Consider the following 24891-nt stretch of genomic DNA (forward strand, 5'->3'; position numbering starts at 1 on the left):
TGATGTGTGTGTGTGTGTGTGTGTATGTGCTGCCAGTGTGAAATGAGGACAGGTTTCCAGGAGCTCTGAGAGGAGGATCAGCTGGGAGGAGCTGCCTGTCAGAGGAGGAGCGGGGGGGAGGGGCAAAGTACATTTACTCAAGTACTTTGTTACTTTAAGGTGAGATACTACAGGTGTATAAGGTAAAAAACGTAACTAACAGATATCACCATAAAACTTCCCCAGGTGATAACTAACATTAAAGCCCCCCTATTATACTCTTTTTCATCAATATATTATAGTTCTAAGTTATATATAGAACATGTCTCTGAAATGTTTGGCTCCAAATACCAAACAGATCATTGCAGCATCCCATAATCCCCTCTGTTTCAGCCCTGTTTCAAAAGTGCTGATTCTCTGGCTGCTTCTCACTTCTCTTAAATGCAATCCTTGAGTCCCTCACTTGCGTCTTTTCCTTGCGTCTTACGGCCCGTCCACACGGCGGCGTGCGTTGAAGCTTCAACGCTTCTGCCCATTCACTTTGAATGGGGTGATGTCACGCTTTGCCGAACTGCATTGTGGTCGCGTCACTTCGCTTTGCTCGCGTTGCTCGCTTTGCTTTGAGCAATGTTCAACTTTTGAAGCTTCGACGAAGCGTCAGTCAATCAAATCATATGCCAGTACAAGCTCTAGCCAATCAAACCGCGTGCTTGTGTGTCCGGAGATTCATGTGATTGGTTGTTGGTCGAGTTTCAGACACGCCCACTGGCAAGCTTCAACGCACGCCGCCGTGTGGACGCTGCGAGTCCCTCCCACCAGGGAAGCATAGAGAGACGCAAGGAAACCACGAGAAGGGAGAAGAAGCAGGGAAATGAGTTTTAAGAGCAATGGGACGTCCTTTCCTCCGGAGCGTCACGTGAAGCGACGTCCGTTTGTGAGGACGCCGCACAGCTGATCGTCTGACAGCAGCCAGCTCTGTCCCCGTTATTTTCACAAACACCCCCGCCTCTGTTAGTACACATTTACTGACATAGAGAGGCGAAGTCTCTCCCCTTCCGGTGGACCTCCATGGGACCTTATTTCGGAAAAATTATGTATTGAAGTCAATGGCGAGAGAAAGATTATCTTTCGATCCCGTTTGAATTGTGCCACGAATTACACATATGATGTTTGTCAATTTAAAAGATAATTTTGTAAGTCAAAAAAATAAAAATGTGTCGTAAAACTTTGGAGTAAGACTTTTTTTTGTGTGAAACGCTCAATGAACTACATCTCTGGTCTCGCACAACAACACACGTCACCAAGATGGCCGTCACTACTGTCTTGCCAAAAAAGGGATTGACTACCCTCACTATCACCACAATGAAACACGTCCAGAAGAATGTCATGCAAAGCTGCCTGCCTGCCTTCCTTTGATTCTCTCTGAACGGCCTGGTCTTTTTAATGTTCAATGTCAACCATTTGTGCAGATAGCATGAAGTAGAAAAGATCGCCGATGCTAATGTAGCGTTAGCGTTAGCATTTCTCCACCGGGGGCATCTGGGCTTAAACGGTGTATTATAGAATGATCAAACCGGTGTGACAGTACTCTTCAAAGGGTTCACGAAATATGACTACTACTCTTACTGTTTAACATTTTGGGTTACTTAATGTTACTTCATGTTAACTTAAGGCTAATAAAAATGACAAGGCTAAGCCGGCTGTAATGCTAACTAACGTGCTTGCTACTAGCTAGGTAGCTAACTTGATCCAGCCACTCCTGGTCCTTTCATCAGACGGGAAGCGAAAGAACGAGCAAGACCCATTGCTGGTATGATAAAAACCTGGTACTAAGCACACAGGCATCTTGTTAAAGTTATCTTATCTTAGCTATCTCTTATATTTAGTGGAGGAAAACAATTATGACATCACTTACGCGACTCTGGGATTTGTAGTCTTTCTAGTTGCACATTTTTCATAGTCTTATATTTCAACAGTTTTACGACAAACTGTGACTTTTTTGACATGGAAATTATTTTTTAAGATTGACAAACATATGTGTAATTCGTGGCACAATTCAAACGGTATCGAAAGATAATCTTTCTCTCCCCATTGACTTCAATACATAATTTTTCCGAAATAAGGTCCCATGGGTCGGAAGTAGATGGGCGGGACTTCGCCTCTCTATAAACATTTGTATCATCTGTTGTAGACCCAAATAAATAAAATAATTTAAGAACTCATTCTCAAAAAAAGATAAACGCCATTTTTAAAATGTATAAACGAACAATAGTTTGATTAATATTGATTAGAGTGCACAATAGAAATAAAATAATTGAGAGAAGAAAAAGAGATATGTTATCTATCAAAACCCAGTTAGATTAAAGGGCCCATGTCATGGCCATTGCTACTGATCATAATTCCATTGTTGAGGTATACTAAAATATATTTATATTGTGCAATTTTCCAAACTCACGTTGGTTTCTCATACAGCATCTCTGTAAAGTATGTGTATTCACCAGGTATTCACTCTCTGTCCTAAACGGCTTGTTGGAGCTCTTGCCCCCCCCCCCCCCCCCCTCCCTGTGAGCCCAGTGTGCTCCGATTGGTCAGCTCGGCCACTCTGTTCTGATTAGTCAACCACCAGAGAGGCTCCGCCCATGTCTAACACAGTGCATTTTTCGGCTCTGAGCGGAACATCAGTTTTACAATGGTGTCGGTACAGCCGTATATGTTTGAACCGGAGTCCGATCCTGAAAGTGAGACAGACCAACTTTTAGTCGACTAAAAGTCTAAGCATTTTAGTCTTATTTTAGTCAAAGAAAACTAATTATTTTAGTCAAGATTTAGTCGACTAAAAGTCTGAGCATTTTAGTCTTATTTTAGTCAAAGAAAACTAATTATTTTAGTCTACTTTTTGTCAATGAAAACTGTTGAATCTTTTTTAGTCATCAGATTATATAGAACATTTCAGTCAAACTAGTCGCCAAAACCAATTTGTCATTTTAGTCAAACTTATTTCTCAATAAGATTATATCTTGTGAAAAGCACAGGTTGAATCAGGGTGTACTTTGAGGGTTTTTGACTCTGCAGACCGTTTACATGCATAAAAACCGTCATAACACACAAGGGGACGGGTAATAACCGAAAAAAAGCATGACATGGGACATTCATTGGATTGCACTTTGTTTGTTTGTGTGGATACGTAGCAAATTAACATTTTAAATAGTAACCTACTTAATGACTGACTGAATGGAAATGACAATAAATGAAAATGTAAAACGAAAAAAGCGATCATGAAAATGTTTCCAATAAATGAATAAAATGATTTTTGTCCACTTTGTTGTTCAGATATATCACATATTTGTAACTGAATGATGCATTCATTGAAACAAAACACAGTATAAACTGAGGAGTGACTCTCGTGAGTTTCATGTGTTTTCTTCACTCCGCTGGGAAACTGCTCTCATGTCAAGAAGCATCAGATCAGTGCATGCGCTGCATCGTCCAATCAGTGAGCGATACACAGTAAGGGGGCGGGGCGAGTATCTGAGGATTTCATCGAAGGATGGTCTGGTGGTTCCTCGATTATCGCTCCTCCGTTATCGCTCCTCGATACTCGGTCCTCCTACACAAATAAGGGCAATGGGACGCTACTCAAGATGGCGCAGACAAATCAACTTCCGGTGATACCGAGCCCGAGGAGCGAGGAAATGAAAATAAGAGAAGTGAGAAGCAGCCCCAGTCTGTTACTTTAGATGAAAATAAGGAGCCACTCCCCACGCCCCTCTGAGAGATATTTGGTTAAAAAGAACACAATGGTGCTCTAGGAGGAGATTCAGGTGATAAGGTGTGGGGGGGGGGGGGGGTTACCTTGGTTGGTGATTGGCTAATGGTTACACAAGCCAAAAAGTCGTTATGACATCATAAAGTGGCCAAAATCTGATCAGCTCATTTTCAGACAGGTTTTTTTATATAAATGGATCAGGACAAAAAGTGAGAGAATCTCTTTACACAGAGGGGACACATATGTATGTATAAAAGACAGGAAAAAGTTGATTTAGCATAATAGGTGACCTTTAAGAAAATATTTTTTTTGTTTGTTTAAATATGAAAGTGAGGAGTATGTGCTAATTTGCATCGATTTCCAGAACTGAAATGTGAACACCGGATAAAGCCAGGTTTAAAATGATTGTTTAATTTTTTTAACAGATTAGTAAAGCCAAGGGGATATTGGATATCTCTTTCTATCTCCACATTAATCAGAAACTCTGTAATACTACAATTTCCTCAATTTTTTTGTAATAACAGTTGCATTGTAAAATAGTGTTGTTATGATTTTTAACAATATCTTAAATTACTTATTTTCTATGAACATGTTTTAAATATTCTTTGCGATTGTTCATCACTTTTTTCTATTTATTAGTTTATAACTTTAACATATGTATTATCCCTATCCAGATTACTATCCATTTATTTATGATAATTTAATTCTTAGGGACATTTACCGGTCTTAAAAACTGCAGATATGTACATATTCCAAATATCAATGAATAAAACTGTGAATAAAAAAAAGAGGTCTAGTCATGAAAGGGAATATTATCCAGTGTCCATTTATTTGTTTATCATTCACTACTTTAACTCTAAACATTTTTTTTAAGAAATTCAAGTATTTGTTGGGAACACAAGTCAAAAAACAAACAAAAAAACTTGTTTTTGTTTGTTGCTAAAACAAAGACAAAAAACATCAGTTTCAAACATCAGTCTCATATTTATAATAATAAAAACATCAAGTTTCTTTTCATAGAAGAAAAACAAGTCTAATGTCTAAAGGTGACGAGTCGTCTGTCCGTCTGATCTGTGAACAGTGTGCAGGAGGGCGTCTATTTCAAACACTTCCTCTACACAACAGAAACAAAAGAAAGTCAAATAAGAAAAGTCCAAAAGGGAAAAACGTTGATCTATTGTTCCCTAAAGTAGAACATTTGAGCTTCAGATTAACAAAGTGTTCCATCAATGTATTAATAATGTGCATTTTCAATATAGTATTTATGAATGTCGATGTTGAAATAATGATCGGATCAACAAAATGTTAAGTAATCAAGAAAAATGTCAAACGTTCTCAATTTCCAGCTTCGGCAAATTGTCTAAATCACTAGAAACTGAATGATCTTTGGGTTTATCTGATCAAATCAATCTGTGTGAATCTTTGCTGTCCTGTTTTTTCACGCTTACCCTGTTGCTGCTTTGTACAACTGAATTTCCCGACGGGGATTAATAAAGGTCCATCTTATCTTATCTTATCTTATATACAGTGATTACAATTATTTTCTGTTTTAGAGAAAATGTCTCGAAGAAATAAGAAACATAACATCATTTTTAAAAACAATAAAACACCAAATAGTAATTTAAATCGACACATTTGGGAACCTCAAAGGGGAAATATTTTCTGATGAAACATGACCAAATGTTTTGGAATTTCTTTACAAAGAAATTCAGTTTGTTTTGAGTCTTTATGAACTGAGTTTTCTTTGGGTTTATCTGACAAAATAAAGCACTTAAAAAACGTATATTGAGGGAGGAATGTTACATTTAAGTGGGAAAGTTTAGAGAAGATAAATGTTTAGTTTAAGTGAACCAGTTTTTTAAGGGGTTATGTGCGCATTTGAAGACTCAAATGACACCGTTGTCTCTTGACTAATGTGATGCTTTTGAGGGCAACGTTTGTGTTTATCACACTGAAAGCTTCTTACATTTAAAATTAATCGTTTTAGTGTTGAGGTTAACTCGCTCTTCAAATGTATTTAGGGAACAATTATCAAAACATTTTCTCAACGTTTGGCTTTTGTGAAAAAACCTAATCAGATCACAACAAACAAAAACTTCTAATAAAAATCACTTCCTAAAGATGAATTAAATACAAAAAGAAAATACCACAAAATGTACGTTTTCGTCATCAAATCAATTGCACAGCATTCAAACCCAAAAGCTCTCCATGGGATAATAAATATACACATGCAGATATACAAGTCAGGGGGGGCGCTGTGATCCTGGAGAAGAAGAGACTCTGAGGGGCCGGCGGGAATCCACGAGCTTTAAAAAAAAAAAAAGAAGAAGAATCCAGAAACTAAGGAACCACAGGAACCCGGAGAGTCCTTCAGTCTTTTCAGGAGCTTTACATTGAAAAAAAAGTGACGGGACAAACTGTGAGGTGGCAGGCTGTTCCTGAGTGCCTTACAGAAAGAAAAAAAGTTCCTGGACAAGTCCCTAAAGTCAGAAAAGGGCCAGACAACGGTGGGAACCAGAACCCAGAAGATCAGACTGATGGTTTTACATGTTTTTCTGCTTTATCTACACATCAGGGCACTTGAATTACTGATGTTCAGAAGACAAATCAAACCTTTGAGAATAACAATCCTGCCGTCTTGTGCAAGATCATTATTGCTTATATTGTGGGAACAATTAGTTTATAAAGTTTTTGGATGTAACTTTTTTTTTTGTGGATTCTATTTTCACAAGTAAGGATAAATAGACTTCAGTAATTATGAGGAACAACTCCTTTCATGTGAGATATAGATTTGAATGGAAGTAAACATGATTTACACTTTTAGTTTTGAGAGAAACTTGTGACCTTATATAATATTGCAAATGTTTGTAACATTTGTTTTAACCATGTAGTTGAGGTGACAACTTCTTTTTTTCTGTTATAACTTCTTTTTTTTCAAATGATGATTTATTTGAGTTATTCCATGGCATATTAAATGTAATATAAACTAAAACAAACCTGGCTGTTTTTAAAAATGTAATAATATTTCACCTTTCTTGCTATTACGGTTCACATATTATTATCACGTTCATTTAACTTTCAGTGCGATTTGTTGAGTTTGTAATTAAAGGGTTAAACATGTAAAAACCACCAGTTAGAAAATTAACTCAATTAGATATTAAGATATAATTAACATCTTCTGCTGAACTTCTTAGTGTAGAATCAGAAAAATGGTTATTTACTGATAATAATACCAGGATCAATACTGGTGCATCCTTATGTGGCTTTGTACAGTTCATAGTCTATAAACGGGACACCTGAGCCTGAAACTAAAACAAACGAAAACAGCAGCATTTTACAGAAAACATCCTTCTCTCTAAAAAAAAAAAATCAGAGTGGTGGGGCGAAGTGGAGGTAAAGAAAAGAAGAATCTGGAGGAATGACGTCTTTCACTTTACAGGTATGCACACATCAGTTTCTGTTCAGTTTTCTCCGGAGGTTTGAGGTAAACCGCTTCAAACTACAAAGGGTGGAGACACACACTCCTCAACAAACACTCAATAAATTAAGAAATGACAAAAAACAAAAATCTCTCTGCCGGTGGGCAAAAAGTCGGGGCAGAGGAGGTCAGCAGGAAAATTCAAACAAGACGGGAAGAACACAAAAAAGTCAGCCAAATATCTGTCGATTTGGCATTTTTCTTTATGCAGAGCATCTTCTTAGACAACCTTAAATCATTTCTTTACGACGATGGATAAGGGCCATTGTAGGCAAACAAAATGACAATGATAAAGCCAGGGAAAGGGTCATTAACAGAAGAGGATTAGGGCCATGTGAAAAGGCCTTTTTCTGGGATTAAACTTTATCATCTCAAAATTCAGAGAATTCTGCATTTGTTCGTCAGGAATCAGATTTTTTTCCTTCGAATTCCGACTTCAAATCGATTTTCTTTCCTTGAAAATGTATGGTTTATAAGGTCCTTATTAACCGTCAGAAATGTTCCTGTCGTAATTTTCAACAAAATACTTCAAACTGAGGAAAACAGTCCCTGCTCCTCTGATATTTATATCATGATTAAATTCTCTCCTGCAGAGTTATGCAGAAAGGTACAAACAGAGAACTTAGCGAAGCCGCTACGACCAAAGCACTACCGAAGCTGTGATGTGGAGAAACACGAGGGGACTGACTGTGGTGAGAACCTGCTACATCTGTTAGTTTGCATTATTAACGCGGCTTGGACTCGCAGAGAAAAACACAGTGAGTGAAAGCAGTTCCAAAAGAAAACCAAAAAGAAGGTGGCGCTGTTTGGTGTCGTTTGGCGGGGACACTGGTCCGGCACGTGCTCGTATCGGGAGCGTCTGAAACTCCGCTGGGCAAGCGATCCGCTCCGTGTCCTCAGTCCGTCGCTTGTTCAAATGAATCCGTATTGCACAGGGCTGGAATGACTTCAAAAATGGACTAACTCTAGCAAACATTAAAACCATTATTCCTTAAAGTCTCTAACACAGATGGAAAATCCACTCTAGTACCGGCTCCTCTTTCTTTTTCCTCCTCAAGCAGCTTTTCTTTTTTTTACATATCAGCACCGAGAAAAAGAAAAGTCCCGAAGCCTCGCCTGTTTGGGACGTTTAAAAAAAGTGAAGCAGTAGTTTTCATATTTTGAAACTTTGTAGATTTTGAAGGAGGTAAAATAAGTAATGAGGTTTTTTTTGGGAGTGTTTCCCCGTCTGCATCTCGCCAGGGGAACAGCTGAAAGGGAAAGACACAAACTCTTCAGTACTCTCACGGGCCATGAAATCCTTTTTCATACTCTGCTGCTCCCCGGGAGGAAGAGGAGGTTCATCTCTCCTCCTTCCTGGACACCTTGGAGGAGTGCCATGCAGTGGACCTGGGGACACAAAACCTTCTCTCAGACGTGGAATACAAAACATTCGTCCATCTAAATATCAGTGTGTTCGGTAAGTGATAGATGAGAAAAGAGCCCCTCCTCACCTGATGAAGGTCTTGAAGGCAGCACTCTGAGGGTTGATGCACAGCGGCACACGCTTGCCCTGCTGGTGCTCCGTGATGAAGCGATGGATTAACTCTGGAGACAAGAAGAGCCAGCAGGAATTATAGGAGGCTCAACTTGATTTATAAAGCACATTTCATTTCTGCTACAGGCACAATGCGTCGCCAAACTTACGAGTGAACACAAGCGTTAACTTCTCATTTAACATTCCTTTCATTGGATCTTTAGACGTATTTGTTACATGAGAATTTGTATATAATTATTTTTTTAAATCAATGTAATGTAAAATCAAATAATTAAAACTATAAGTTCACCATTACATTTCTTTAAAATAATAATAATACACGCTAGTTGAACTAAAGAAGAAAATCAGATAACGAAGATCAACAGTTAAATACAATTATTCTTTCTAATAATATAAGAATAATAATACTTGCAAGTAAAATATAATTAAGAGGTAAGAATAAAATAAGACAAACAAGTGAACAATTATGATAACATAATAATAGAGATATGCGTAAAAAAAAGAAGGAATAATAAGACCAACAGGCGGCATATAATAATAATGAATACATATTTATAAATATTAATCATTGGTCAAGTGGTTTGAAATAAATTGAATATGAATTAAGATGAACTAACCAGACTACTCAAAGACTCAACAACAGAAAACACGAATAGAATGGGAGGGATGAACCCCTCTTTAATGGTCTCACATGCAGAGCACACAGCACACACAGTGACATGTGTTCTCTGCTTTTAACCCATCCTAGTGCCAGGAGTCTAGTACTAGGAGCAGTGGGCAGCTATTGGACAGCGCCCGGGGAGCAATGGGGCTGATGTTCCTGCAGAGATACACAGAGATGTGTATCTCTGCAGGAACATGTCAACATGTATTTTCTTGATGTTATTGTTTATTGGTAATGTGAATTTATTTATTGTTATTATTCAATTCAGTTCTTTATGCTTTTATTTTGAAGGCAGCTTTGGGCACTGGGTAATTATGTATATATTGGAGACAGGCGGTGGTGGCATTAGGCCACCAGTATAGGCATATGCTTTTTTACCAGGGTGAAACAAGCGAGTGCAATTATATACAGGCAACCTAAACATTGTATTTTGTTGATATTGGATCATGGAAAGTAATTTATGAAAGGATATTCTTGTCTGGAATTGGATGGAAGTTTCCGGCGTTATACACAGTAACAAACTAAATCTGAGGCAAACACCTGGGCGTGCGTAAGTGTGTTCAGTTGGAGCAGGAAGTGTGTTCAGTTGGAGCAGGAAGTGTGTGTGCGGCGTACCTTTGCCCTGCCACACGGACAGCATGCTGTTCTCGTAGCTGTGGCTGAACGGCTGCTCGGCGGCCGGCTCAAAGTCCCGGGTGTAAACTCGCCCGCTCGGCACCGAGTAGCAGCACTGGCACATGCAGGTGTGGTAACGCAAGCGCCCCTCGTCCAGGTACGGGTGGGAGAGGGCGTCGCTGCCGGAGATACGTTTAGTCTGGAGGTGAAAACACAGAGACTGGGTAAAGAACACGAAACACACATAAATCAGTAATGACAGAGTGTGGGGACTAACCGGGTCGAACACCAGCATCCGACAGAGCAGGTGCACCGCCTCGTGTGTGGCTCCGTCAGACAGCATGTACAGCACCGACAGCGACGGCTGCAAATATAACAAACAAAGAAATAAAAAAATTAATAATCAGTTTCTTTCATTATCGTCTTTTAGAAAATGTGCTGCTGAACTTTACACCTGCTTTCTATTATGAATAATTCTAAAGTAAGAATATATATTTGGGTATGTTTGTTTTTATTTGCCGGATTCATTTTCTTGAGAAAAAAGAATTCTCTTCATGGAATCAATAAAGGTTCATATTATTTTATATTATTTGACAGATCGACTTCAAATAGAGTTCAGGCATCAGTCACTATAGGCGCGTTCACACCAAGTACTTTGCCGTATTTAGTGCCGGCACTCAGTGCGCCGGCACTTATTACCCCAGGGCACTTAGTACAGATCACGTTCACACCGGAGTACTTTTCCCTGAGGGAAGATTACGCAAATGAGCCGCTGGCGTCACTTCGTCTTCTTCTGCTTTGGCTTTACTGGCAGGCAGCAAACCACTTCACGGCGTATACTGCCACCCGGAGTCCCCGGCCGGAAGTCCCCGGAGTTGGGGACTGGCTTCAGTAGAAGCTGCTGGGAGTCCCAGCAGCTTCTACTGAAGCCTTCAGAGTAAATCGCCAGAACGCCGACACCTCCTCATCTCCACCGCTCCCATGTTTTATTTTGTGTTGCCATAAGTTAGTCTCTCTGCGTTTGTGCGCTGGGCGAATGCTAATGCTAATAATGCTAATAATGCTAATGCCAGGATAATAAAATGGCGGCTCTACAAAACATTTCAGAGTTGTACGGGGCGTGGTTTGCAATTCGTCCAGCCAATCAGAACTGGGGCACTTTTTTCCCCCAGGAAAGTACCATCTCTCAGCAGGCACTAAAAAAATGGGGGTAAAAGTTCCCGAGATTAAGTGCTCTTTTTGGTGTGAACGCGACATAAGGGGTACTAACGGAACTATTTTTCATTTCATTTCAAACCTTTATTTAACCAGATTGGTCCCATTGAGATCATAGATCTCTTTTTCAAGGGAGACCTGCAACTAAACGCGAAAAGTACGGTGAAAAGTACTCCGGTGTGAACGCGGCTATTAAGTATCACAGTAAACTCTCATGTCAGCGGGCATGACGATTTCAGATTTGGTAACATTTCAGCGAGATTATCAGCAAATAACCTGAGATGAGGTATAAGGCATTTCATTTCCGATCAATTATATACAAATACATAAATTAATCATTGAATGCCATCGGCTGTGGGACGATGGTGCTCATAACAGGATATTATTACAAATTCTATAAATGTACAGATTTTAATATCTTGTTTTTTGTTAATTAATGTGTAAATAAACTATTCTTGTAACACCAATAGAAAATGCATTTTCTCACAGTTTTCTGCCACCAGGTGAACAAAAGTCAATGCAGCAGCTTTAGGTAAGTGATTATTCATCAGTTGAAATAATCACAAGGCCAAATATTTATTTATTATAGTATTTCACTGACCTTACATCAGGGAAGTCCAGTAACATTATTTTGTTATTTTCTATTTATGCTGAAGTTTACAAATTGTCTCTCAGAAACAAGGAGATGTTATCTGCTAAAAAAGCAGAAAAGAGCTTTGAGTGGTTTTGTCCCGTACCGGTTTGTGTGGCCCCCTCAGGATGTGGGCTCTGGCCCCCTCGCAGGCTGCCGACAGGGCCGACAGAGGAGGGGTCCCCAGCAGGTCTGTGATCAGATCCAGCTGCAGGACAGAGAACCAGTTAAAGACAATAACACACATCTGCATAATATCAAAACATTACACTGGTTCATATAAGCTGTACATTCCTGTCTGTATTATCAAACTCTGTAGGTGGCCTCTTCAATTAAGTGCAAGAAATGCTGAATAAGTGAAAAAATACCCAAAAAATACCAAACCAGTTTAAAACACTGCAGGAAACACATAGTGTGAGGATTTAAATAGCAAACTTCACCTAAAAGGACGTGGTCTAATAAAGCAAGAGATCCACCAGGACATAATGGATGCAGAATGGATGCAGGTAGAGGACCTCACCTGCTGGATGGGGCTCTGAGCCTGGAAGAGGATGCGTCGGCCCAGCAGCTCGGCGAAGATGCAGCCCACGGACCAGACGTCGATGGCCGAGCCGTAGTGTCTGCAGCCCATCAGCACCTCGGGGGCCCTGTAGTACTGCGTCACCACCTCCTGGGTCATGTGACGCGACGGGTCGGGCTCCTCCACACGCGCCAAGCCGAAGTCACAAATCTAAACACAGGTTTAAAGAACATATATTTAAAAAGGTTAGCACTGCAATGCTCAGGATCTACCCGGCAGTGCACAGCTCAATAGAACATTTGAAACTGAATATTCATTTATACAGAGGAAATTTGCAGCGCAGCATTTACAGTGAAAAGAAGCAAACCTACACTACGCCTACAATAACTTAACATGTTATAACAATCTAACAATCATTTAAAAATAATGACATTTTAATTCTAAAATAATCTGAAATCATTTAGAAAATAATATAATATAAAATAAAACAATATAAAATGTAAAATATAACAATATAAAATAATCTAAAATAATTTAAACTAACCTGAAATAAAATAATCTAGAAGATTACCTCAAATAAAACCATTGATATGAAATAATCCGAAATACATTTAAAATAATCAGAAATATAACTAAAATATTTTAACTAACCTAAAATAAGGTAACAATTCTAAATGAAATAAAAAAGATAAATATCACGATAATGCATCCATGTAAAAACATGATCAGATGGTGTCTTTGGCCCGTGAAATACTCCATTAACGCTCTTTCTAACTTGCAAACGTTTTTAAAAAGCAGAGATTCTGTTTCACCTTGAGCAGACAGTTGCTGTTCACCAACAGGTTTCCAGGTTTGATGTCTCGGTGTAGGATCCCAGCAGAGTGCAGGTACTTCAAACCTGAACCGCACAACATATATTGGCAAGAAAATCTACAAGAGATTGTACAGTGCAATCAGAGAGATACAGTATGTCCACGTTTTTGAGTCCACGAATCCAGTCTTTGTCAAGTCTGTCACCACCTTCGCGCAGCTGCTGGCGCCACTTCGTCCGGTCCAACCTTTTTGATATGAAGTGCCATTAAAAAAAATAAAAAGTGATCAGTGTGCCGACGCTCGTGAAATGTCAACAGGAGGGCGGGGGGAGCATCGCTGCGGGGAAGCTGTGGACCTCTTTCGCCAGACAGCGCAACTTACATGATGCCGTTTAAACAAATTTAAATAAAGGGCGGTGCCGGCCGTCAGCGAACCGAGCCGGCCGCCAAAGGCCCGCTGACGACCGGCCGTTCTGTGATTCTCCAGAACACACAGATGGCCAGTCCGCCCCTATGTAGCATATTATTTTCGATGACAGGTGAGCTGATCGCCACTGGGCTTTCAACTAAAGACACAGCCACGCAAAAACTGCGGCATGTGTACAGCTCCTTATGGGTACTGCAATTTGTGAAGTGCCGGAGCGGCGTTCCGGTGCGCTCCGGCAGCACTACACCCCTGATCGTTTCACCATGGAGGAAAGCAGCAGCAAGTCGACTGGAGTTAAAGAGAGCGGGGCCTAGAAGTTATCCTTCTGTGCTGCGTTGCGTGCATGGCTTCCTTCAGCAGGTAACGGGGAGACGCGCTCTGGCGGCGGTCTCGTTCAGGATCCGAAAATACAATTTAAATATTTTGCACACTTATTCCTAGTGTGCCACTGGTTACAGTACCGCCTAGGGTTGCCAACCCCTGCACTGGATGATAGACGCTGAACAGTCCCATTAGAAAACATCTTAGCTACAGAGTCTGTCCTCTCCCTGCATGTCCTTCAGATCAGATACGTAGACAAATTAATATAAGTATTCTATTTTAAATTAAAATGATAGAGAACAATAAATCAAGTTTTGACACTATCATTTTAAATGTGTTGCTTGTAACCAATTTATTCAATTTGATTTGTGTACGCTTGGTTCAGAGTTAAAATTGATAGATTCATGAATTGATCGATAGAAAACTAACTTGGTTACATTCTTTAGTATTTTGTCAATCTCAGTTGACTTTAACACAATGTGTCTTGTTTTTCTTTTTCAGAATCACCAATACTTTTTTGATCCCAAGGGAACATTTTATTTTGTCCAAGTTGGTCTATTTAGAATTAAAAAAAGATATAATAATATATATATAATTTTTTTGATAAAAAAAGAGAAAGATGTATAACAAAAAATATACAATAATGAATACGAAAAATTATGTAAATGGAGTGTACTTATATAGCGCTTTATCCAGTCTTTAAGACCCCTCAAAGCGCTTTACATACTACATGTCATTCACCCATTCACACCCATTCATACAGAGCAGTGTACCTTACTCTAGGACCTAACATTCACACACCGTTGGCCATCGGGAGCAACTCAGGGTTAAGTATCTTGCCCAAGGATACATCGACATGTTGACTGCATGGGCTGGGATCGAACCCACAACCTTCTGGTTGAAAGACGACCGCACTCCCTCGCAGCCACAGTCGCCCCTATATAATGTACATTACAATATATATATATATATAATAATGTTATACATTTAAAATAGTCTACGTCTTTTCATAAAAGCATAAATAAGATATAGGAGAATATTGCTTATATTGCTATTAAATAATGAATGAGTATTGCTCAGTTGAATAATTGAACAGGTTATTGTTAGTTTAGTCTGTACTGCAGGGATTAGGTTTATTATTGATGCGGCTATGGGTACAATAAGTCTAGAAATAATGTCAAAGTAAATTACATATCTCCAGGTTTTGGACTTATGACTAATTGAGATTTGAAGACATACATTTAGGGAAATGTGATGGATGTTTTCTTATCTTTTTAGCGGATTGCAAGCACAAAAACTCTATTTGAATAACTAAAAATACTGTTTAGTGCGTCAGTAAGAGTGCTCACCCCGGAGGATCTGATAGAGGAAGACCTTGATGTGGTCGGTGGTGAGCGGCTGCGGAGACACGATCACTTTGTGCAGGTCGCTCTGCATCAGCTCCGTGATCACGTAGCTGCGGGGGGGTTCTCTGTCAAGGAAAATAAAACCCACACACAGAATGACCTCCGCCTACATGCACACCATGCATCTCTTAGGAGCACAGGCATGAAGAAAGAACAGAGTTTCATGTCTTATTTTACATTCACAAGTGAATAGAGAGGAGCTGGATTTAGAGGCTAAATTAAGAGAATTCAAAGGAGGACATGGGGGACCGTTAAAGGAAGAGAAACTGGGACAGAAGACGTGGGGGGGTGAATGTAAGATTAATGAGAAGGTGTGCTGGAAATTAAAGCCACAACCGTGGTAATATTATAAAAAGGAGGTGTGATTCTACCATGTTGAAAATAAATGACAGAGATGGAGAAAGAGGGAAGTATCAGAGAAAACGCTCTAAACTTGCAATAATAATAAGTGGTACATCTATGAGAACAAATATATTGTAAATAATTACTGAAAGTCTTATGTCACAAATGTAGAGGATTAAATGTTTTGTATTTTTTTATACAAATTATAAAATAATTGTACTAGTATTCCTTTATGTTAATATTACAACCAATAAGAAATTGAAGAAAATACGTTTATGAATCTTTTAGAACCTTTCACCCAGAGGCCATGCTTACTAAATTCAGGCAGCAGCTTAAGCGATTTAATTTTACAAAATATTCAAGTGTTTTATTAGTAAAGTATAGAATTTCTAGTTCATGTCCCACTTTAATCTTAAGAGAATATAGAAGATTCTATCAAGTCAATTTGTGAGTATTTTCTGAAATATTAACCAATTTCTGTTTTGTTTTTTTAAATGTCTGAATTTTTTCACAGTAATTTGACCTTTACTTGTCAATTTATCATGTTCATTTTTTTTTTGTTGCATTCATTTACTATTTAGATAGGAAATTCAGAGCTTTTTACCTGGATATTACCCCCTCCATTGTCAATGTTTATACTTGTATACTATATACAAGGCCATAATACACCATGGTATCATTCCCACTTCTGATCAATTGTTTCGTATATATTTTTTTAAAGGATACATTTCCTCAAAGCAGTCGATTTGAGGAGGCTGCAAAATGTCCAGAGCGGACAAAACCTGCAGAGAGAGAAAACCAAATAATCAGTTATATATTTGAATCCATCTACTACAGACATCCCGTCTCTTCTTTTGTCTGCTGGTCATTACGTTGTCGTGTTTGAAGAAGCAGAGCATCCTGAGCTCTCTGAAGACCCTCTTACAGGACACCAGGTTCTGGAAGACATTGGGCATCTTCTTCAACGCCACCTTCCGGCCGTCACGTGGATCTGTAACGGCCCTGAAAAACATCCACAACCACAGAAAAATGTTATACACATTCAATGCTTCGGACTACATATGTTATTATACGCTTGATGATAAACGGTTTGTGGTATTTTGATGTACTAATACAAAACATTTGCTGGTTCTTAGTAAATAAATCGAGGATTTGCTGCTTGTCTTCTTCTTTCTTTTTCTTTTTTAAATAAATGGTACATAACAGTTAAAAGTAAAGTAAATGTTTTGGACTGTATCAGACAAAACAAACATCATGAAGACATTTTCTTATTTATAGCTGGTTTCATATTAGGTTTTTTTTGTACTTATTGATTAATTGATTTTCTGTTTGGTTAAATTCATTTGTTTGTTTTTACACAGTAGTACGTTGTTTACAAGCTAGACAAGCTACACATTCACCAGGTAAGACAATATTTTAACTGGTTATGGTGACAGTTATTTAATGTTCATCTTAACAATGTGAGGATATGTTGCTATATGTTGTCTTATATTTAAGGATTGTTTATTGTCATTCTGCAACGCAGGGGTTCACAATAAAATGTAGTTATAAGGCGTTTTCACACCGGAGTACTTTTCCCAGTATAGTTCCGACAGTTCTTGAAATTTTGCGTTCACACCAAAAAAATCCGGAACTAGAACCTAGTTTATGAGAACCTTTTCACCCCCTTTTCAGTCCCTGCTAGAGAGCAGGTACTTTCATGGGAGAAAAAGGTTCCCATTTCTGATTGGTTGGGCGAATTGCAAACCACGCCCCTTAAAACTCTGAAAGGTTTTGTGAAGCCGCCATTGTATTTGCTGGCATTAGCATTATTAGCATTAGCATTAGCCCAGCGCACCAACGGAGAGAGACTAACTTATGGCAACACAAAAGAAAACATGAGAGCGGTGGAGATGAGGTGTCGGCGTTCTGGCGATTTACTCGGAAGGCTTCAGTAGAAGCAGCTGGGAGTCCCAGCAGCTTCTACTGAAGCCAGTCCCCAACTCCGGGGACTTCCGGTGGCAGTATACGCCGTGAAGTTGTTTGCGGCCTGCCAGTAAACCCAAAGCAGAAGAAGCAGAAGAAGAAGTGACATCAGCGGCTTCATTTGACTAATCCTCCCTCAGGGACTTATTCCGGTGTGAACGCGATCTGCTCTTTAGTTCATCAGAACTAAAGAGTTCTGATGAACTAAGTACTGGGAACTAAGTACGGCAAAGTACTTGGTGTGAAAGCGCCTATAATTCATTATGCTCCACAAAACAAAAGTGGTGCGTTCCTATTGTTTATTTTAAAAGGAGCATATTGAAGACGTCCTCTGGGCCTTGTACAGTATAAAGGAAATGTTTTATTAATGTATGGCTGCTTTTAATTCTAATTCCTATGCTTTAATATTTGTTTTTACCTATTTATTTTTGTCTGTTTGTTATAATTAATTGAATAGTTTATACATTCACGTTGGTAACTGTTGTCTAATTTTATGTGCAGATTAAATAAAAATAGATATTAAAATAGACATGTGACAAACCAATGGCTGCCTGGCAAGAACTAATGGACAACTAACAACAGAAATTCTGCAAACACTTATGTATGTTTTCACCAGGAGTGAATGAATGTGCATTTTTATATTTATTATCATGCACAACACATATATAGTGCTAAATAATGTATTGTTACCAGACAACGCCGAAGGCTCCATAACCGATGGGGCGGTCCGGCTCCATCTCAGCGGGGCTGGGCACCTCGCTGGCTGGGTTGCTGTAGGGCTGAGGCACCGCCGCCCCTCCCCCTGCGCTCCCCCCAAGAGCTGTGGGGTGGCGGGGCGTCCCGGCTGGGGCGGTGGGTCCGGTCAGGCACGGCGTGGCGCTGAGGCCGGTGGACGGGGCTCCGCACGATGAATTGACACAGAAATACTTGTGGCCCAGCTCAGAGCCCGGGAACAAGTCTCCAACGGTCTGCCGGCCGGCACCGTGAAATGCCATCCCTTCTCTCACCAAACCCCCAGAAACACTTTGTCTGCACGTAACCGGCTAGGCACGGAGGAAACAACTCCTAACTCAGCATGATCCACGCGTTTCCTGTGTGTGCAGACAGGGAACATAGTTAGTTTAGAAACAAATCCCACTTAAAGGGGACCCATCATGCAAAATGCACTTTTGTACGTCTTTTATACATGAATATGTGTCCCCGGTGTTCCAGGGAACTCACCAAGTGTCAGAAAACACAACCCTCTCTATTTTCATCCATACCCAAATCTCTAAAAAATGGGCTGCAACGGATCTGATAAAAACTGATCCAGATTTGAACACTGTCCTGACGTCAGGACAGTGGCGCTACGGCTATTGGGCCAACTCCACCAATCAGGAGGAGACAGCCACGGCCATTGCCGTTCGAAAGCGCTGGAGACGCTGTAGTACATATGCTAGAACGCTAGCCAATAGAGAACCGCAGTGACGCGTCCTAAAACCCGGAAGTAAGTTAGCATTTTTACCACGTCCGGTTCCTTCGACAAAAAGCAATGCAATTTCTCCATAGGATTTTCGAAAATAGCTTGAAATAAGGTCTGTGTTTGACACAAATTGAAGAGACAGATCACGTTTTGTTCTACGACATTAAATACATCAGCAGTGACCCCACTGGTGATTTTTGAAGAGTTTACGTGTCTGAAAAACGATGGTTGTTAACATGTGGCTGAATAGGACTACAGAAGTTGTCCAGGCCGTTTTAAAGCTCCCATGTCATGCTTTTCTGGTTATTACCCATCCCCCTGTGTGTTATGAAGGTTTTTATGCATGTAAACGGTGTGCAGAGTCAAAACCCTCAAAGTACACCCTGTAGCGAGTAAAACTCTAACACAGAAAATACCTCCCCAAAACGCCTCGTTGGAGATACGTCACTGCCCATTTGATTCTTCCGGGTACCGCCTGATGTCATGCGGTACCCGGAACGAAATGGACCAATCCCGAAGAGCTATGGCCACACCAGCAGCGGCGTGTTCCTCCTCCAGAGGTTCGAAGAACCGGCATTTCACAGACGAAAGCTTCCAAAACATTGCCCAGTTTGAGGCCGGATATGCACAGCTTGTTTGGACCGTTTGGAGCAGGGGAAGATCCGGGTATACAACCTGTAAGTTTGCATTGTTATTTGTGTATTTATCAAACAAGACTGTTTAAATGTGCAAACTGTGTTGGACTGCTAAGCCATTGACACAGTGCTAACTGTGCTAACTAAGTTGCTAGAGTTTCCATATATCAACTCTAATATCAGCAGATGGCCTTGCATACATGTATCTCATAGCAGGAGAATGTCTGCATTCACACACAAAATACCTATTGACAGTATACTCCGGGTGATTTGCCGTGCGGTCAGTCGCGAAACGTAATTACATTATAGCTGGCGTAGCGTGTATGCAACCGATCTAACACACGGAGCTAAGCTAGGTTTGGTCGGAAAAACATTTTTGTGATGCTACGTTGCTAGCGTTTAAATATATCAACTACAATGTCAGCAGATGGCCTTACATGTTTGTCATGGCAGGAGAATGTCTGCAGTCACACACACGGAATACTCATACAGTATACTCCGGGTGATTTACCGTACATTGTGACAGTACATATACTGCATGTAGCTAACGAGGCTAGCTGTATGCTAGCGCAAAACAATGTATTCATGCAAGTTACATTGTATGGTAGCAGAATACCCGTATACGATTGCAATTATAAACACGTTATTGCTAGCCTAATATGAACCACTAGCTTTTGTTCATAGTAGTTTTATTACACTGCATTATAGTTGCCTTTCCTCCAAGCTAACGTTCATATCGTGTTAGCTACCAAGGTAAACAAAGCTAGGTTAGCATATTAGCAGGCAAGCTGTTCATTACACAACTACTACTAACGAATCTAAAACAACTAAGTTTCTCTAATATTTTGTGATTTGCATTTGATTTCGTCCAGCCAGATCCTGGCGGACAATCCATGACGGGGACGGGACTTCTACTACTACTGAGGCCTCGTGCTAAAAGGCACCGCACCGGCTGTGCGCAGGCAAGATGCGAGGAGGAATGGATGATATACCATGTGTATATATGTATATTTATGTTCATTTTGTACATTTCTAAAAATAAAGTTTAATGGAAATACTTAGTAGGCCTATCCTTTCTTCCCTGAATTCATATATAGCAAACCATGATTTGATTTCTCATCAAACAGTAGTAGTTTATTACAGGTAAAAATAACTTACTCTTTGTTATGAACGGCTCGTAGGCCACAACGGAAAGGCAAGGAGACATACACGAGTTTACAAAACCACGGCACATTTATTGTGGTAAATGCAGAGATAGGTGGTCGAGGGGAGAGGGTCGCTCAGTTCGTCCTTCTGCAGCCGCTTTGGAGAGAGACTCCGGGCCGCTGGGATTAATAGCACCGGCTACGGAGGTGTCCGTGATCGCGCTGATTACCCTCTTCAGCTCCACCCCACCGTAAACCCTGCAACACACCTGCACAAAGGCCCTGGGGCCGTCACACTCTTCTATAACTGATGTTCCCCGAAAAAAGCGGGCGGAGCCTCTCTGGTGGTTGACTAATCAGAACAGAGTGGCCGAGCTGACCAATCGGAGCACACTAGGCTCACAGGGAGGGGGGGGCAAGAGCTCCAACGAGTCGTTTAGTGGAGAAAGTGAATACTGCTGAATACACATGCTTGACAGAGATGCTGTATGCGAAACCAATGTGAGTTTGGAAAATTGCACAGTATAAATCTATTTTAGTATACCTCAACAATGTAATTATGATCAGTGGAAATGGCCATGACATGGGCCCTTTAAGTCATTACACCGAACATGTAAAACACTCCCGCTAAGTTTGTTTGCCCTGTTCTGCTTGAAAGCAAGTACCTGCCTCCAGCAAACTGTTCAAACAAACGCTTCAACTTGTACCATTTAGAATCTGTATGTTTGAATATGGATCTTAAGTTGGCGTGACGTTGAAGCAGCGACCCTGCTGTAGTTCGTTTATAGCATAACGTTAGCATTTTGCTTCTGGCGACTAGATTTATGATTCGAAAATTATAACAGTAGGGTAGACATGTGGATATTATCCGGCTGAACAAAACGTGATCCGTCTCTTAAATGTGTGTCAACCACAGAACTTATTTCGAGCTATTTTCCAAAATCCTATGGAGAAATTGCATTGCGTTTTTGACGAAGGAACCGGAAGGAGTTTACTTCCGGGTTTTAGGACGCGTCACTGCGGTTCTCTATAGAGGCGTGAGTAGGGATGGGTATCGAGAACCGGTACTAAGTCAGTACCGGTACCTGATTGGACGGTATTGGTATACCGTTAAGCCGCTGGACAAACGGTGCTGCTATCGGTATATGAATTAGGCTACTTCCTTAGTTTAAACAATTCTGGTTGGTTGGGAACCCTCATCCCGTGTGACGTATCCGGTTTGAGTACCACTCTGATTGGCCAGTGGCCACTGTGAATGCCACTCGTCATCTCTCCTAACAGCGCTCTTATTATTGTGAGACTCCCGGGGCCAGACCATAGGGGCAGACGCAACATCAGCGTCTCAAGGCTTCTTAACATTTAACAACCTATTAATGATGCATACCCACTTCACGGGAAAAACTCAGCTAACAGACGATATTAACCACTGGTGGTCCGTGAGCGCCCCCTAGTGGTCCGTGAGTATATTGATAACATTTAACAGAACAGAAGTCCAACACCAAGAGTCTAAAATGGTCATGTTTACATGGATTTATGAACTGCCCCTAATTACCGCCCCCCTTCCAGAGACACACTGTCAAACACACTCATACCTGCTTGGTATGACATTGAAAAAGTTACATTAAATAATAAATACAAATAAATTACAATAAAATGACTGTTGTTTAATCTTCACATCTTGTAATCATGTCTATAATTTTGAGCACCAAATTATTGAAAAGTATCGATAAGAGTATCGAAAAATACCGGTATCAATAAAATCCTAATGATACCCATCCCTAGGCGCGAGTGATACATAGTGATGTCATTTTGTTATGGAGGGAACTTTGGGATTTTAACCTTTGCAGACCATTTACATGCACAAAAAGCTATATAACACACAACAGGGGGAAAAGCATAATAGGGCCACTTAAAGAAAATAATTTATAGTTAGTATATCATCTGGTTTGTTGACATTAACAGTGTTCAATTCTACCTGAGGTAAATCGTTGAGCAGACTTAACCCTCATGTAGTTGACACTTTCTTTTAACAAATACCAAACACTTGCTGGTAACAAATGGGAAGACTTGCTGATTTTCTTATATGATACAAACTAAATATTTTGGGGAGGTTTATTATAGGAAACAAGCATTTCAAAATGAAGTCATTTTCTGCTCTTAGACATTTTGATTGATACGTCGATAATTGAAATACCTAGTACGTGCAACACCAAGATGTAGAACATCTTAATACTTGCAACTGATCCTGGATGTTTTTTTAAAACTATAAATCACAGATTTTAAGACAAAAAGCACGTTTAAGTGAGATTAGGAATGTGATAACATTGCAGAGACAGATGCGCTTAAAATAAAAACATGTTTTGCACAACAACCACTTTTGCACAACCCTAATCAATATTTTTGCACATTAAAAAAAAAGTTACATATTTGACTTTTATATTTTTGTTATGGTATATTTTTTAACCATTTATTTAATTGCAATTTTCCTTTTCTTTATTTAAATTCTTGACTTTTACGTTGCTTTAACTTAATTTTTCTTAATTTTAAATTTAAATACCAAGGCAATAAGCCTTATTCTGATTCTGAACAAATACAAATGACTATTGTGCATACACTTGCAGAGAGAAAGAGGACTAACACGTAGAAATGTTGTAAGAATAGAAGAACTAGTGTGAACATACAAAACCCAAATACAAAATAAATATATAAATAAACGTGTAAAAGCAAGCGTTAAAAGCCTGAAACATATCGGTGACAGCTTATATAAATACATGAAAATGTTGCAAACAGAACCATAAATTGAGACACTTTATTGTAATTAAAGTTTCCTTTTTGTTTACGCTTACCTTGTTAATTAGTGAAGCTGCTCGGATGCTAACAGGATCCGGCTAGCTCAGTTGGCTAACGATGGTGAAGCGACGACTCCAAACTATTAAAATAAATGTTCCACTCGATGATAACCTCATAAACACAGACTGCAGAGTTATATCTACTCATACAAACATGTGCATCCAAGTTATTGCATTTTTCGTTAAAAATTACTGATAAATAAAAACAGCTAGCCACTGGGCTAACCAGCTGTTCCTGCTAATACCCGAGGATGACCCAAATAACTATCATTGGTCGGGTTCATTGACCTACATATTCAAAAAGAAAACACTTCATTGGTCATTTAAACTAACAAGCCTACATATAAAACGTCGTTTAAAATAAACTTGGCATGGCACGGAAACTAATTTTAAAAAAGGCCGAAAAAAGCCGAGATTAGATGAGGGTCTCAGAAGCTCCTACCCCGGCTAGCCGACAAGCTAGCTTTGGGACCGCCTGCTAGCTGGCCATCGCGTCGTAAAACACGCCGAACAAGCGTCCCATTAAGGCAGTTTCTTGTGTTTCCTGGATGAAATATATCATCCAGGGGGCCCTGTAATGTTCAGTGGTATTTTTTTAAAGAGCTATGGTCGCCTTTACAGCGGCTAGCTGGCTAGCTTGTTAAGTAGGAGGAGTTGTTAAATCCGCCGGGTGGGGGAGGGCGATGCTGTTCTGCCTGCTGTAAACAATGCTAATGTTAGCCTAGCTTCACAGCAGTGGAGGGGGAGGACGTACTCAAATACTTTACTAAAAACTAATACCAAAATACACTCTGAAGTAGACGTCCTGCATTCAAAATCATCACAAAGTCACATGTATTGGCATCAAAATATACTTAAAGCATCAAAAGTGCTCATTATGCAATAATAATATATATTATGTTATTGTTTTGTAATTATTGATGAATTAATTTGTTTACCCCAGTCTATGGTTTACCCCTTTGACCCTGCACCTGGTACCTTTGTGTAATAATACATCATACTTTATTACATTTTCTATTATCTGAATCTGCAAAATAATTGAATTTGTTAGTGAATATATGTTCTGGTCATTATGTGCATTTGATTGAATTGATTTTCTCAATTAATGTTTAGTATATATTA

The 24891-nt window shown here is 39.7% G+C and overlaps 1 protein-coding gene across 2 annotated transcripts; it reads right to left on the reverse strand.

Annotated features, from left to right (window-relative positions):
- Nucleotides 1-4550: 4550 nt before the first annotated feature.
- nlk1 (nemo-like kinase, type 1) lies at nucleotides 4551-24435 on the reverse strand. 2 transcript variants are annotated; one of them, XM_034142430.1, is made up of 13 exons: nucleotides 24212-24435; nucleotides 23767-23849; nucleotides 18369-18769; nucleotides 16586-16715; nucleotides 16440-16495; nucleotides 15315-15421; nucleotides 13218-13303; nucleotides 12406-12615; nucleotides 11992-12093; nucleotides 10317-10403; nucleotides 10040-10238; nucleotides 8717-8810; nucleotides 4551-8612 (listed from the first exon to the last, which is right to left on the reverse strand). In XM_034142430.1, the coding sequence occupies exons 3-13, from the start codon at nucleotides 18671-18673 to the stop codon at nucleotides 8564-8566; spliced, it is 1425 nt and encodes a 474-aa protein (XP_033998321.1). In that variant the 5' UTR covers nucleotides 18674-18769; nucleotides 23767-23849; nucleotides 24212-24435; the 3' UTR covers nucleotides 4551-8563. The 2 variants fall into 2 exon arrangements, with proteins under 2 accessions (XP_033998321.1, XP_033998320.1); XM_034142429.1 differs by having other exon boundaries at nucleotides 23767-24435.
- Nucleotides 24436-24891: the final 456 nt, after the last annotated feature.

Source organism: Trematomus bernacchii, unplaced genomic scaffold (assembly GCF_902827165.1).
Source record: "Trematomus bernacchii unplaced genomic scaffold, fTreBer1.1, whole genome shotgun sequence".
In the NCBI taxonomy this organism is placed as follows: Eukaryota; Metazoa; Chordata; class Actinopteri; order Perciformes; family Nototheniidae; genus Trematomus; species Trematomus bernacchii.

Bases quoted from the DNA above. Each gene is read 5' to 3' on its own strand.
- nlk1 (XM_034142430.1), bottom strand. From the start codon at position 18,673: ATGGCATTTCACGGTGCCGGCCGGCAGACCGTTGGAGACTTGTTCCCG. The intron at 10,404-11,991 runs GTACGGGACAAA...TTATATTTGCAG, and splicing joins TGAGGGGGCCACACAAACCG to CCGTCGCTGTCGGTGCTGTA. The intron at 10,239-10,316 runs GTTAGTCCCCAC...TTTCACCTCCAG, and splicing joins GGATGCTGGTGTTCGACCCG to ACTAAACGTATCTCCGGCAG.